Below are 14,846 nucleotides of genomic sequence, written 5' to 3'. Positions count from 1 at the left end.
ATAGCCCTGCAGCACATTTCACCTACGTCCACAAAATTTGGGAGGCATATAGAGCACATCAGGATGCACAAAAAAAGCCTCTTGGAGCCATGCCCTAAACCCAACAGGAAGTCCGCTATTTTGGATTAATTGGACAAATCTTGACGATTTTTTCATTTTTGAGAACAAACTCCTCCAAGGGGGTAACACCTAGAGACTTCAAATTTGGCCCGTATATACAACATAACATAATGACCAAAAGTTACCAAAAGGTTCCTCGCAAGCCAATGGTCATGGCCGTGGCGGCCTCCACAATTTTGATCCTTCACCATGAAACATCAACTGCTGTGTAACTATCCTCTGCATGCTCCAATCTGCCTGAAACGTTACATGTGTGATCAGAGTCCAGCTTTGAAGACATCCATAGACCAATATACATTCAGAGTGATAGTGCCACCTGTTGGATGGACAGGAAATGCTGTATAACTAGCCTGTACATGCTCCAATCTCCCTGAAACTTTACAAATATGATCAGAGTCCAGCCCTCATCACAACCATATGCTGAAATACAGTCACAATCATAGCGCCACCTGGTGGATGGACAGGACGTGCTCTATAACTAGCCTGTACATGCTCCAATCTGCCTGAAACTTTACATGTGTGATCAGAGTCCAACCCTCATCACCTCCATTGCCCGAAATACACTCACAGTCGCAGTGCCACCTGGTGGACATGCTTGGATTCGCCTACCAGCAAGGATGCAAGGAGCTGTTCAACGCTGCTTGCAGCTTTAATTTTTTATTTATTCCTCTTTATATTTACACACTTATTTTCTTATGTTTATAACAGATTGAGCTTTAATTATGGCACTCCTGTGATTCCATACCGCATTGTCAATCACAGATGCAGAGAGAGAGTCTTCTTCCTGAAGGGGGTGTGGACAGTAGCTCAGTTGTATTTAAAGCTTAAGACAAAGAAACAGCCTGTTTTTAGCAGGACTAAAGACAGAGGGATATACAGCCATTATGAAATGAACCATGAAGTGAAAGACTCTGGTAAATGCCAGACTTTAATTAATGTACTGAAAAGGGGGGCAGTGTGGGAACAAAGCTGTTGCAGGCAACGTATTTTTCAACTGTGCTTCTAGCTTAGCTTATCTAGCTTATAGTCCCCTGCTTTGCACCCACCAAGGAACAGATGGTTGTGATGGTTGTGTTTAGCAAACAAACATGAAAAGTACAACAGTAACTTCTATCTACTAACTTCTATTTACATATGTGCCTGTTCTTTAACCACCAAGTACTAATGCATCTATTTGTAAAAACTAGCCATCATCAAAAAATATTGCACTCAACCCAAGAAATAGAAACAGAAATATGTTAAACAGTAAAGTAATAATAGTAAAGTAAAACTAATAGTAAAGAGCTGATGACTTACAGATGAAGTCAGTTTGTGGACTGTAAGGCACAGGATTAAGAGGATTGATGCTCTGTGTTTCTCACACATTCCAGTACTTCCTGTTTCTGTTAGCTCACTTTTTTAGTGCTGCTAAACTGCTGCTACTAACAGGTGGTGCTAAAGAACATACTAAGGCATACAATAAACTGATTCCAATGCAATATTCTTCAATCCATAAGAGGCACTTAAAATAAAAATATATTCAAAGTCTTGGTTGCTGGTATATAATATGTTGAAGACATTATATCCTTTGGGTTTGCCACTGGTAAAAGTGAGTATGCAGTCTATTGTCTGTGTATTAAAACACACCTGGCTCTAAATTTGACTCCGTTTCACTCAAATATTTTTTAACCAAACTGTAGATTTTTTTATTATTATTTATTAGATTATTTTGTGATTATTACACATCGTATCAAGCACATTCTTCCATAATCACAATCCTAAAAATTATATCTAGTTGTAATTCAGAAGTCAAATATCCCAGTAACTAATGTGAGAAGGCAACAAACATTGAACCACAACACAAACTGTATATTAAGACAAATAGATTTATTAATTTTTTTGATATTAACACTGAAAACTATTGATACACAGAATAGTTTAATAAAAAATAATGTCTTTGTTACAACAAAACATACACTGTGATCCACGGTGGTGACGTTACACTGTCACACACTGGAAATTCCATAATTTTGCTGACATTGACTAATCAAATAAATAGTCTTAAATAATGACCAATGCAATAGTAAATAATTACAAATTGCTATTTGGTAAATTTTCTTTTTAAAGTAAATTTACTAGTTGTAAACGTAAATATATGAATATCATACAGCCATCAAACATTGCAGAAAGATCAAAGTTGTTGAAGATGAACATGCACTTTTCCAACATCTCTCCTTGTCTTAGTCCTCCCGTAGATAAGCCTCCTGCACCTCGTGCTCGTCGCTGCTCTCCAGGAATGCCGTATATTCAGCCATCCTCTGGATCTCTTCTACTTTCGTCTCGGCCAGTTTCTTATCTGCATCCGAGGAAAGTTTCCGGGCCTTGTCCACCTGCAACTGGGCCACTTGAATGTTCGTCCTCACCGAGATGGATGCCTGCTGGGCTCCTGGAGACACACAGATGTAAACACACATTCTGTCAGATTTTTAAGGCAGTTCAGAGGCTGTAATAAAACAAACTTTAAGTCCCTCTCCGATGATTGATTAAATCCCTAAAAACTCCTGTCTGTTTATTAAAATTATAGATTTACATATTCATTATCCATGAAAACAACCCTTTCCTGCATGAAAATGACTCAAATGTAACTCTACGTCATTGTTTCCTCTAGAGGCCTATAGATGTATGGACTTGGTGCAACTCAAGCATGACTCTGTTCAAACACTGTAAACCTCTTGTATACAACTGTATGAGATCTTCCATAATATGAACAGGGACAGCACATGAATAAGATTTTCATTTCTTGACTCTCCCAACAATCATAAATACAGCAGTATGAAAACAAATTAACATTTCACTGACCAGAAGTGTATGCTGCCTCCGCTGCCATTTCACACAGGCTGACAGCGTTGTTCCAGGTGGACTCGTAACGTTTGCATTCTTCTAGTCTCTCAATAGCCTGTCAGGACAAAAACATAAACTCAATGTAATAAATGCCGCTTTTTGTTGGTTTTCCAAACAGTAAGAGGTAATTTGATGAGTGCATTTAGGTTTTGTTTTCTGTCCAAAGACGAAAACAGACGCTAACCTCAGCTCTCCAGCCGCTGATCACCTGCTGGAGTGAGTCCTGCTCTGCTGGATTCAGTTTTCCCAGCGAGACTAAATATCGTCTTTGGAAAATAATGCGTGAATGCACAGCCTGTTAGCAAACAGAAGGAGGACAGGCAGTTAAAGACAGAACAAGGCAACAATTTTCTAAATATCTGACAGACTGTTCATGAAAAGTGTGACCATTCTTCAGAACGTTTAGAACAGATCTACTTTCAACTCAAACCCAGAGACTTGTACATTGAAAAACCTTTGCCTTTTCATCATCATAGTGGTAAATTTAGTGTAATACTTCAGCTTATAATCTCAAAACATGCATACAGTACTTAACATCAGGTGAAAACGTACCTTTGAATAGTCTGTCAGGGCATTGATCAGAGCCAAGGTGGCCTGGGAGAGGAACGTACTTGAACTGTCTGTAACCACTGAGGCAGCTCTTCTGATCAGAGAGTTGTGTGAGAGGTTTTCCACTTGCTGCAAACGAGGGGAAAAATTAGATTACTTATTTCTTGCTTTTTATTTCTACAAGTACAAAATATGTAGAACAAGAAGAGATGTTTTTCTAAGGATTGAGCTGTGTTGGTGCACGTGCTGTGTTATATTATGTCTGGTAAGAGACTCACAAACCTGTGCAAAAGGAACATCACAAAGCCCACTGTCAGCATTTAAAGACGCGATGCTCATGTGTGAAGTCAATCCGCCCAACGTCTGGACTCCAGGCTTCCTGCCCTCAGAGCTGCTGTAGAGAATCAGGACAGCATATAAGCATGTTTGAATTTTACAAATCTTCAGGTAAATTTCAAAAAGCAGCGTGAAGCTTCATGCTTATTATTCAGAACCTACCTGAGGAAGCGGACGCATGCAGCTCCTCTCCTCAACACACTCCTGCTGGTCTGCAGCAGTGAAACATCGGTTTGGTTTCTGATGAGTCCTCCAGCAGCATGTCTGGCACACACTGAGCACTGACGAACGGCTTGCATTTTGCAGATTATTTAGATGCTGGGGTAACAACAGAACCTATTTGATATGATTTGTAGAATAAATCTTTGACTGCAGATGTTCTGTGAGCTGTCCACTCACTGCTGACTTCTTTTTGTAATATCTAAGCAATAATCCCTGTTAGAAAGCTTTGAGTCTGTTCAACAACTAGATACCAACTGTCCCATCCACTGGGTATTTATAAGGCCTCAGCACAGCTTCATTACGTAAGAGGCATTGATCTGTTGACTCTGCCTGCAAATGTGCGTATTTGGCTTTATCTGCCGAGCGCCACAGATACGTGCAGGTTACAGAACTGATGTGTTGTTTGCAAAACCAGCAATGTTCCATTGTCTGTGTATGTGCATGTAAGTTCATAACATAAACCCATTAAAGAAATTTAGAGAACAAAATGTATTTTCATCTGTACTTTATTTTTAAAAAATCTTTTTTTGTTGGACAGATGTTTTAGGACCCACTTAGGGTGTTTTAAAATTTCCACTTTCATACATAAGAAAATTAAAATATTAGCAAATTATATGCAATCATAGAAACATCAGAATATAATATAATAATGACTGCCTTTTCTGTCATTTGCTATGGCAATAAAGCCAATTTGTGGGACAAAAAGAGAAATTTTGCACAAAATGAAACACATGCAGCTCCATTTAGTTTTTAGTTAAAATTTAGAAAGTCCTGATGATCCATCCATCCATCCATCTTCTACCGCTGATCCGGGTCGGGTCGCGGGGGCAGCAGCTTTAGGAGGGAAGCCCAGACCTCCCTCTCCCCGGCCACATCATCTAGCTCCTCCCGGGGGACCCCAAGGCGTTCCCAGGCCAGCTGGGAGACATAGTCTCTCCAGCGTGTCCTGGGTCTTCCCCGGGGCCTCTTCCCAGTGGGACGTGCCCTAAACACCTCACCAGGGAGGCGTCCAGGAGGCATCCTAATTAGATGCCCGAGCCACCTCATCTGGCTCCTCTCTACGCGGAGGAGCAGCGGCTCTACTCTGAGATCCTCCCGGATGGCCGAGCTTCTCACCCTATCTCTAAGGGAGAGCCCAGCCACCCTGCGGAGGAAACTCATTTCAGCCGCTGAAGTCCTGATGATGTTGTGGAGAATTTTATATCATCAAATACAGAGAACTAACTTTCAGTTTTGAAGGATTTGACTTGTTGCATTGCAAATATTCTAAACCTTAGCAAATCAATATATAGTCATTATGTAATATACAGCATTTGGTTGCAGATCTGTTTTCATCTTTGACTGCATGAAACATCAACTATTGGGGTATGTCTGCTTATACACCAGGTCTTCGGTTCACGACGTTCTTGACCTACGGCATTTTGTGGTTACTTTGCCATCTCTCCTACATTTATTAAGAAAGTCTTGTTCCATCATTTCGATGCATGGCGTTTACGATGTTAAAACAAATTTTGAGTGGGAACTAGTTGGCGAGTGGAGCGGACGAATACTTCGTCATGTGGCATTGTAAGAGGAAGACGGCTTTGTTTACATTCACCGGTTGCACGCCACATACACAGTATGTGAGTTCCGTCGCACCGTAGGAAAGGAATTCCGATGTAAGTTGAGGACCCCCTGTATATTTATGTACGGTTGGGGGTGCAGCTGCAATATGGGAAATGTAGGTGCAGGGTTTTGCTGAAGAACTCTAAACAAACAGATGAGAGTCATTGAGTCTCATTGCTTATTTTGGGGCTGTCTTAAAATAGAGGCATATTCACGTTTTGCATCTACTTAGTATCTTAAAGCTGGACTGTGAGACTTTTACATGTAAAATTAACATCTATTTACAGTCCACACATTGCTGATTAAGCCTACTGATGACAGGTAAACATCTCTGTAGTTTACAGTATACCAGAGTTTTAAATCTGATTTCTGTGGCGATGTTCCTGCAGTGGTGCACCACAGCCATGTTTAGGCCAACCAGCCTTGACTGTTTTCTAAGAGATGAAAAGCAACGGCATCGAGTCGTGAGAGCAGCAACTAGAACCAAAAACCCAGAAAGTGTGAACAGTGTGCAATTACTTTCAGTGCCAGACGGGGGAGAATAAAGTTACACATAGTAAGTTTGAGCATAAATTAACTAAATATATGTTCTATCATGAGGACTTCTCTTTGGATGAATCGCAGTTGTAGGTCGGTCATAGTGGGTCTATGCAGGGCTTCTAAGCCTTGTTCAAACACAACAGCAATAAAAAAATCTAAATCCCAAACTTTACAAAGATACCAAATGTGCACCGTTGAAGGTTTCAAAAATGTTTACGAAATTATGCAAAATACATCTCAAATATTTAACTAAAATAGAATATCAAGTCTGAATCCAAAACAGGACTCCGTGTGGGTTCCTGTTTGAGAAAGTGGCCCTCAAGTGTGAAAACATGAATGAGTTGTTGAAGGTATTAAAGGTTACGTCCCATGAGAACTTGTGTTTTAATATTTTTCACATTGTAAACATGCAGATGAGGCAGAGTTGTAGAAAGTGGATTATGTCAGGCTAATTTTACAATCTTTTTATGGGGTATCTTAAGGAAACTTTTACAATATGACGAATGTTTGTGTTTATTCTTAAAATGTCTCAGAATCAGATGTTGGACAAACAAACATTTGAGCCAATACTGTACCCTTATTAAACCCACCCTCTTTACTTTAATTCTTAATTTTACAGAAAAATAACATGTATTTATCTATCTTTTCTCTGTGTCATTTAATATTTCACTAAATCTTTTGGTGCCAATTGTTTGGTAACAACATTTACTCTGTCTGAAATCCTCCAAATAACTTGTTTGCTGAGGTGGTGTCCACTGCAGTTCAGAGGCAAAAAGTTTGTTTTGGACTCAGATTTTGGTCCAGCCCCCTGATTACTGACGCAGGACTTATGTAAAGAGCTGATGAGCCCCCAAGCTGCTCTCAACTGAGTCAACTTGTTTGTCAAACAAATGAAAGCTTCAGGTTTCACAATTGGACTCAGGAGCTTTGTGTTAATAATCAGCTCGCCTGGTAATTGCCAAGCAGGGGACACAGGAGATGCTCATTGAAACTTCAGAAACATCTCTAGCGGATTTCATCATCTTCTTGAAAAACAAGACCAATGTTACATCTGAAACTTGCAGCTGTGATTACAGACGTCAGTAACTGTGTTGAAACGTTATCAAAAAAACCCACAAAAAAACAACACAGTACATGAAAAACAGTACCAGCTTTGTGTCTGATCAATATTTTTCAAGCTGTTTGTTTGCATTTTGCCCTGCAGTCCAACATTCAAGCAGCTTCATGCACAAACCTGAAATTCTCAACTGTAGTGTTTACTATAAGACGGATTCAGATGGATTTAGAGGGATTCAGGTGAATCTTGGCAAAGCTGTGAGATGCAAAATTTTAAAGGGCAGAAACACAAACCAGTAAATATTTGTTTAGTTTGAATTGTATGATATAAAAAAGTACAATAAAACATTACAAATATAACATTTCTGTTGTGTTTTGCACATTTTCTCCTCCCTGTTAGTGAGAGCAATTTACACATATCATCAGTAAAATAGACATAATTCAAAGTACACATATACTGTCCTGAAAGGCGCTGTTCTAATCCCTCAGTCGATTGTTTACCACCTCTCTGTCTCTCTGATAGCACATGTTCAACAAATCAGAACTCAGCAGCCATTGAAGTACAACGTCCTTTGACCCTGACTTTAACCTTTGGCCTGTCATGTCTGCAGGCCTGAACTTTATCATTACCTTCAGCAACAGTCCATAATAGTCATGTAAATATCAACAGTCTGGTGAAAGTATTTTTGAGCTAACAATCTTTCTGGTGCCAGTTATGATGAACTTTGACAGTGGCTGAGTTAAAACTAAGAGACATACGTCTAGAGGTCTTGATTCCAAATGTAGTAAATACCAGTAGTAAACTAGGACTTTCTTGAGCTGCAGCATCAACTACTTGGATAAGAAATATTTTGCTTTGTAAAAGAGGAATTGTAAACATGCAAACTAGATTAGTCTTTTAAAATGAACAGAATAGAATACTTTACATTTTTATTGCTTAAATTTCATACTTCCATACAGTTCAGAAAAGGCATCAGCTCTCTGGGCAACATCAGGGAGCAGAATGACCACCGACTAAAATATCCTTCATGGTTCATTTTAGGACCTCTGTCAAAATCACGACACGAAAATTGATATTTGGGGCAAAATATCTGACGCTAGCAGTTTGCTAGTTAGACGGCGAGTTGGTTGGAGTGAATGATGTTCAGAGTGTTGGAAAAATGTGCCTTGTATTCATATAACTGCTGTTAATTAAATCAGCTTCAGTTGGTCTGAGAGGTGGCTAAGCACCACAACGCTGAATAATATCACATCTAATGCAGTTTCACTTCTCGAGCTTAGCTGTTGAAAGTGTTTTAAAAAAACTACAGTTCCTTAAATTACCACTTGGGGCTGTCTCCAAAAGTGAGCCAGTCTCCATAGACCCTCGTGTTAAAATGTCCAACTTTACAGCAGAAATAAACATGTTTTCAGTCTGATACAAAATATGCTTTTGGTCTCTACAGCTAGACTGCCTGTTCATCACAGCTGTATATATTTATTTATATAAAAAGTTAAAGTTATCTTGTGTCTGGTCTGCACTGAGGACTGAATGCTTTCTGCTACAATGCTGAAACAATGACATGCTGTTGTAGTTGACTAGTGAGTTTTTACAATACTCATGCTATACACAGTTTTTGTACCTTTTTAGAATGAAAGAACCCCCCAAATTGTACAATCTGTGTGGATTTCTCTTTTCTTCACTTTCTTGATTTTGCAACTTGTGTCGACAGGGAAGCTGTATATAGTTATATGAGTGTTGATGCAAAGAATATGCATAGCTGATTTTCAGTAATCAAGTTACTGAACCTCATGGAATTGTTTCAGCCTGACTAAACAACACAATTGGCTCAGTAGCCACATCAACTAACCAAGGCCTTCAACTCCAAAAGGAAACATTTGGCCTTTGGAAAATTTCAACAGTTCTAAAGATGCTTACTCCTGGTTAAGGATATTTTCTGTCAAACCAAAATGACTGTGCTTCAGTGTTCCACCATTCACTGACTGTTAACATGTAAAAAATGCTCTTTGTTTCTACTTGAGCTTGATGAAGGTCAGGTAGCAAAGATCTTTATACTCACATCACACTAATCTCAGATTTTAAAAAAAAAAAGTCAAATGTACCAGTCAAAAACATCTTTGTAAAACTCTCTTTAATGCAACACTTACCTACATGAGCCAGAACTTGGCCTGGGCAATAAAGCAGAAGACATCTTATCGACAGCAGTAAGAAAAATCTTTGATATAATGATCGATAGGTTCACTTGAATTTGATGAAAACCTCCACAGAAGCACATAAAATTACAAAATTCAGGTATAAGCTATGATCTCCCTTAATAATGGAGCCATGTTGCTATTCGTTGCTCCCACTGTGACTTTTGTGCAGGTCTTCTGAGGTGCATTAGCCTCCTGCCACCTGAACTTTGCAAGATGAGCTTCAAGATTTGAAAACACCAACTTCACCCAAACAATGCAGTCCTGGCTCTCTGCTGCATTGACATCAAGGTGCCAAATTATGTCTGGTAATATTTGGTGCTCAAAAACTCAACACCTTAACTTTAATGTGGTGCAGCAGCTTCGTCCATCTCACTCTGTTTATTGCCCCGGGTACTCCAGGATTTCCATGCTTGCTTTATTTGATGTGTATCAGGGTGAGATGATTCTTTTGTCCTTATTTATCTTATTTATGAATGGAAATGTAATCATTTTTGTACTTTTCATTGTTGTGTTAACAATTTAATTATTATTGTGTAACTTGATAAATAGGCTAAAGCGGTTAAATAAAAAATCATGTTTTTTTCTCCTTGTCTTAATTAAAAACAAGTCATGAAAAATGATCAGTAATTATAAATATCAGCTGAAATTAAACATGTTATTGTGACACATTTATCAGTTGTATAACCTAGCCCCCCTACCCAGGACCTCCTTTTCTAACCCTGCGGTGATGTAACTCTGCAGACATTTGCACTTAAGTCACACTAAATGATTCGACAATAAGGTAAAATTGGCTGAGTGACGTCAAATCATGTTGTGCAACAGCTCACAAACTGCTTCATACGAGATACAACTGGAGTAACTGACCCAGCTCGTCTGCAACCGTCAACTCAGCAGAATCAGCGCTGTGCCAACAATCGATATGAGAGCTTCACTTCCAGCTGGAAGAGGCTCAGCAGAATCACTTCATCAGCAAAACGCAAATCTACAGGAACCTCTGTGGTCGTCTGGTCGGCGCTGGAGGCATTTCTGATGTCCTGAAACTCTAACCGCTGCAGTGGCCTTCAGTAACTAGTTCAGTGTTTCCACGTGTGTTTTTGCATTAATACATGTGAGGCTTTAACATGCAGCCACACTGAGCAAGTTTCCACCAAACTGGGCCACTTTTGATCAAGTGGGATCTGAACAGAAAATGAATGAATGCACTGGTTTAGGCTCATTTAAAATGACAATAACATCACATCTAATGCTGTTTCTCTTCTCAAGCTTAGCTGTTGGAAATGTGAAAAGTGAAAGGTAGCAAGGATTGGTGTAATGTGGTTGCTTCTCCTAGTAGTACATGATAAAAATCTTAAAAAGAAGCAAGAAACTAATGACACATGTAGAATATAGCAGCATAAAATTAAAACACTGGTACAGGTTGCTGGATTACGATCAGGGTTCATCTGTGGCACACGAAATTCCCTACCGATGAGGCTCCTTCCTTGAAGGCTCAATTCACATCTTTGAGCTTAAACCGACGTTGACTGGAGTTCATGATTGTACTAACCCTGGCCATTGATCTATGGATTCTTCTGCCCAGCGTTGCGATTATACAACCATATATTTACTTCAAACTGAATCTGCTTGTACAATCATCCATCCACCTGCAAGTCATGGTTTCACGTAATCCTGGTCAGGAGGCTAAACAGGTGCTACATCTTGCCCAACGGTGACCTGTAGGCCATCGGACAGAAGGAGTGCCTTACATCTCCTTCTGCTGTATTAGTGCAGAGCACTTATACAGCACCGACACCAATACTGTGAATCTTGGAACGTAAATAATAAAATGTCAAACAAAATCAGTGCAGCAGAGATGTGGTTTTACAGACACATGCTGCATATATCTTACATGGACAGAATAACTAATGGAGATGTTTTAAAAACACTAAACACAAATTATACACTACTGAACAAAATTAGGAAACGGCAAGCAACATTTTTTGGACACATCTTAAGGAAGGAGACCCTGGAATATATTGTCACAACTGGAAAAATTAACAGGAAGAGAGGACGAGGCAGACAGAGGATGAAAATGATAGATGGACTTACATCATGGCTACACATGGAACGGGCAACAGTCACAATTCAGAGGGCAAAAGATTGGAGGAGCTGGAGAGAAATGATTGCCTACGCTGAATGGCATGGCACTTGATTGAATGTACAGGTACCGCTTCATTGTGGCCTATAGTACTTGAGTAAATGTCCTAATTTACCTTAATTAACCTTCTTTCTCTTGAAAAATAATATAGAGTATATAGTGCTGTCACATTTTGTCTATTGTAATGAAATTCACTGTTAAAGTTAACAGCAGGCAGCATGTTGTAGATTTTACATTTTTTAGTTTGCTGCATGATTAAACAGTTGGATAGCTGCAATCTCTCAACGTGAATATGTGTCATTTGTTAAGACTCGGAGATAAAAATGCTGCATTTTTATGTTTTTATTAGCAATACCTGTCGGTTTGAAGCCTGTAAACTGGGGGATTATTAAATGTCAACAATAAGGGTCAAAAATTAGTGTTGCCTGAGTTTATTCTGTCGATTTAAGAGGAACTTCAACTATTTTCAAATGCTGGTTTGACATGTGTAGCAGTCACTTTGATCAGAACAGGTTGTTTTTAAGTCATACATTGCAGTCATACTTTTCTGCTTAACCACTTTACATGAATTCAGAAATGTTAGACCTACTAGTCATCGCTGCACTGAAATCTGCTGTTGGTGAGAAACATAATCCTTAATTATGATAGCGTGAGATGAATGTATCTCTGGAGGAATCAGGCCTCAGTCAGACATACTGGAATGATGTCAAGCCCATGAGATAAGGGGAGGAACATCCACTGAAGATATGTTTTATGATAAGAAGAAGAGATGTCAGAGTTCCTCTGACAGATGAAGGCTCTCCTAGGTGAGTAATGAGCTGCTCTTTTATTGTCAATATGGAAATTTTTTTCCATTTGCAGTGCAGAAAGTGTGAATTTGTTTTCAAGTTGCTGAGAGGCAACTCAGCAAAGTTTTATTGTGATCTTCAGTCTTGGAATATGATGTGATTTCTTTTATTTTCTTTGTGTGTACATGCAGCCTAAAGCGATGCTTTTTCTTAAACATTTGTGCTTCAGTCCTCAGTTCTAAAATGCAGAATCTGACTGAACTCCCAGTGAATGCAACTTCGCAAAAAAGCCTGTCTGTGATCATCAAGGTGTGCATAGTCATCCCCTTCTTCTGCATCTTCCTCTGCTGCATCGGCATCATGCTGCACATCTTTGCATCTCACAGGCAGTTCCTGGACACTTCGCGTTACATCCTGTTTGCCTCCATGCTGATCAACGACACGCTGCAGATCCTGTCCTCTGTGCTGCTCTTCCTCTTCGTCATGGGTCAGGTGAAGCTGGTTCTGGTCTACTGTGTCCCTCTGCTGCTCATATCCACTGCCACTTTCCAGAACACTCTCCTAATTCTGGCCACGATGTCAATGGAGCGTTACGTTGCCATCTTCTATCCCCTGCAGCGTCCGGCCGTCTGGCGTTCGGACCGCATCTGGATCATCATTCTGTCCCTGTGGCTCCTCAGCTGCACTTACCCCAGCATAGACTTTGCCATCGGGGAGCTAGACTCCGCTGTAGATGCCTTCTCCACCCCTGTGTTCTGCAAACCGTCTGTTGTAAACTCATCTGCAGTCCACACATTGTTCAAAGCTGCATTTTATGTGCTCATGTTCACAATAGTGGCTGTTGTCATCCTCTTTACATATGTGAGAATCCTGATAGAAACCAGGAAGATGAGGCAGAACAGAGCATCAGGAAGCAAAGCCATGCACACTGTGCTGCTGCACGGCTTCCAGCTGCTGCTCTGCCTGTTGGCTTTCACTCACCCCATCACCGAGACTCTCATAGTGGTGCATGTTAACTGGTTACCAGAAGATATTGCCTTTTTCAATTACTTCTGCTTCATCCTGATCCCTCGCTTCCTCAGCCCGCTCATCTACGGCTTCAGAGATCAGAGTCTCAGAGACTACATCAGAAAAACCTTCCTCTGCTGCTCAAACAAAATCAAACCTGGTGTCAGAGGCAAACTGCAGCACAGTCTGTCTGCTTCATGATTCAAGCATTGTGCAAAACTGTCAAAAGATGTGCTTGTGATGTTTAATCGGGGTGGCTGCAGGTCTTAAAAAGAGGCCAGTGAGATCAGATACACATATGAACTCTGAACAGGTTTTCTATGCTGTTTTGTTATTAATATTAGTCATACTGGCATTTAACAGGTCTGCTCCTTGTGTGCTTTCACTGCAAATGATCTGTGCAAAATCTTCATATGAGTCTAATGAGTGAACAACTTCCAGAGTTGCACTAGTAAATTAGTAAAAACTTCCCGCTTTGTGCTCCGTTTGAGCTGCAGTGGAGGGACAGTAACACAAGAATGTATTTATTTATTCTATGTTATTGTTAAAACAGTTATTTCTGGAAGATATTTTCTTAATTTGTTAACCCAGACAGTTGAAGCCTCATATTAGCTTCATATGAAGTTTTTTTTTGTTTTTCTTTCACCGATCAAGTTCCGTGGCTCGTTTTCAGTGAAGATACGAGGGGAAGCTTGAAGAAAAATCGGATAAAAAAAATTTTTTTGTGTTACTGTCCCTCCACTGCAGCTCAACAAGAAAAACAAAGAACTCTTTCCTGAAAATGAAAACTCATGCAGCTGATTTGTCTCAGTCTGCTAAAGCCTCGTGTTAGGTCTGATAAACTTAATAGGTATTTTTGCACAGAACAAAGGACTGTAGATTTTGTCAAAGAACTGAAATAGGGATCTTTTCTGGCCATAGGAACAATTACAGTAAGTACTAGCAACTATTGTGTTATAGTAAAACCATAAAATGTTGCTTTTGATCACGTGATATACCAAAAATAACATATAGATTTTTCACTGGTTGTACAATGAATACATCTGAATAGGAAACAATACAATTTTACATATGCATTTCTGAAGTAAGTGCATCTGGGTAAAAGAATGTTGAACATCTTTGTTTGATAAATAGTTAAAAATAATTGATTAACTGTCCTTATTTTTCAGCCCTGGAGGTTGTTGCTTCGTTAAATAGACGCCTGACTGTTGATTTTGTTAACTGTAAAAATACCACATGAAATTTCTTTTTAAAAGGGGCATTACAAGGTATTTAAGTCAGTCATAGGAAATGTCTTAGACATTTTTTATGAGTCTGCTGTAGATAATTATTTTAATTATTAAATGTTTTGTATCAGATTTCACCTTAAACTTGAAGTGTGACTGTTGTAGTGGTGTAGTTTCAGTCAG

The 14,846-nt window shown here is 39.5% G+C and overlaps 2 protein-coding genes across 3 annotated transcripts; one reads left to right on the top strand and one right to left on the bottom strand.

Moving 5' to 3' along the window:
• Positions 1–1,965: 1,965 nt before the first annotated feature.
• On the bottom strand, positions 1,966–4,359 carry LOC111568103 (diablo IAP-binding mitochondrial protein-like). 2 transcript variants are annotated; one of them, XM_023269588.3, is made up of 6 exons: positions 4,048–4,359; positions 3,832–3,943; positions 3,553–3,678; positions 3,185–3,295; positions 2,959–3,055; positions 1,966–2,545 (listed from the first exon to the last, which is right to left on the bottom strand). In XM_023269588.3, exons 1-6 carry the CDS (start codon positions 4,182–4,184, stop codon positions 2,340–2,342), a joined length of 789 nt encoding a protein of 262 aa, XP_023125356.1. In that variant the 5' UTR covers positions 4,185–4,359; the 3' UTR covers positions 1,966–2,339. The 2 variants fall into 2 exon arrangements, with proteins under 2 accessions (XP_023125356.1, XP_023125362.1); XM_023269594.3 differs by having other exon boundaries at positions 3,832–3,940.
• An 8,109-nt stretch (positions 4,360–12,468) lies between these two features.
• Positions 12,469–13,927, top strand: or95a1 (odorant receptor, family 95, subfamily A, member 1). Its single transcript, XM_023269174.3, has one exon. The coding sequence runs from the start codon at positions 12,673–12,675 to the stop codon at positions 13,636–13,638; it is 966 nt and encodes a 321-aa protein (XP_023124942.2). The 5' UTR covers positions 12,469–12,672; the 3' UTR covers positions 13,639–13,927.
• Positions 13,928–14,846: the final 919 nt, after the last annotated feature.

This window comes from Amphiprion ocellaris, chromosome 7 (assembly GCF_022539595.1).
Source record: "Amphiprion ocellaris isolate individual 3 ecotype Okinawa chromosome 7, ASM2253959v1, whole genome shotgun sequence".
NCBI lineage: Eukaryota > Metazoa > Chordata > Actinopteri > Pomacentridae > Amphiprion > Amphiprion ocellaris.
Note: the sequence above shows the minus strand (reverse complement) of the source record. Positions and strands in the feature narration are given on the sequence as shown.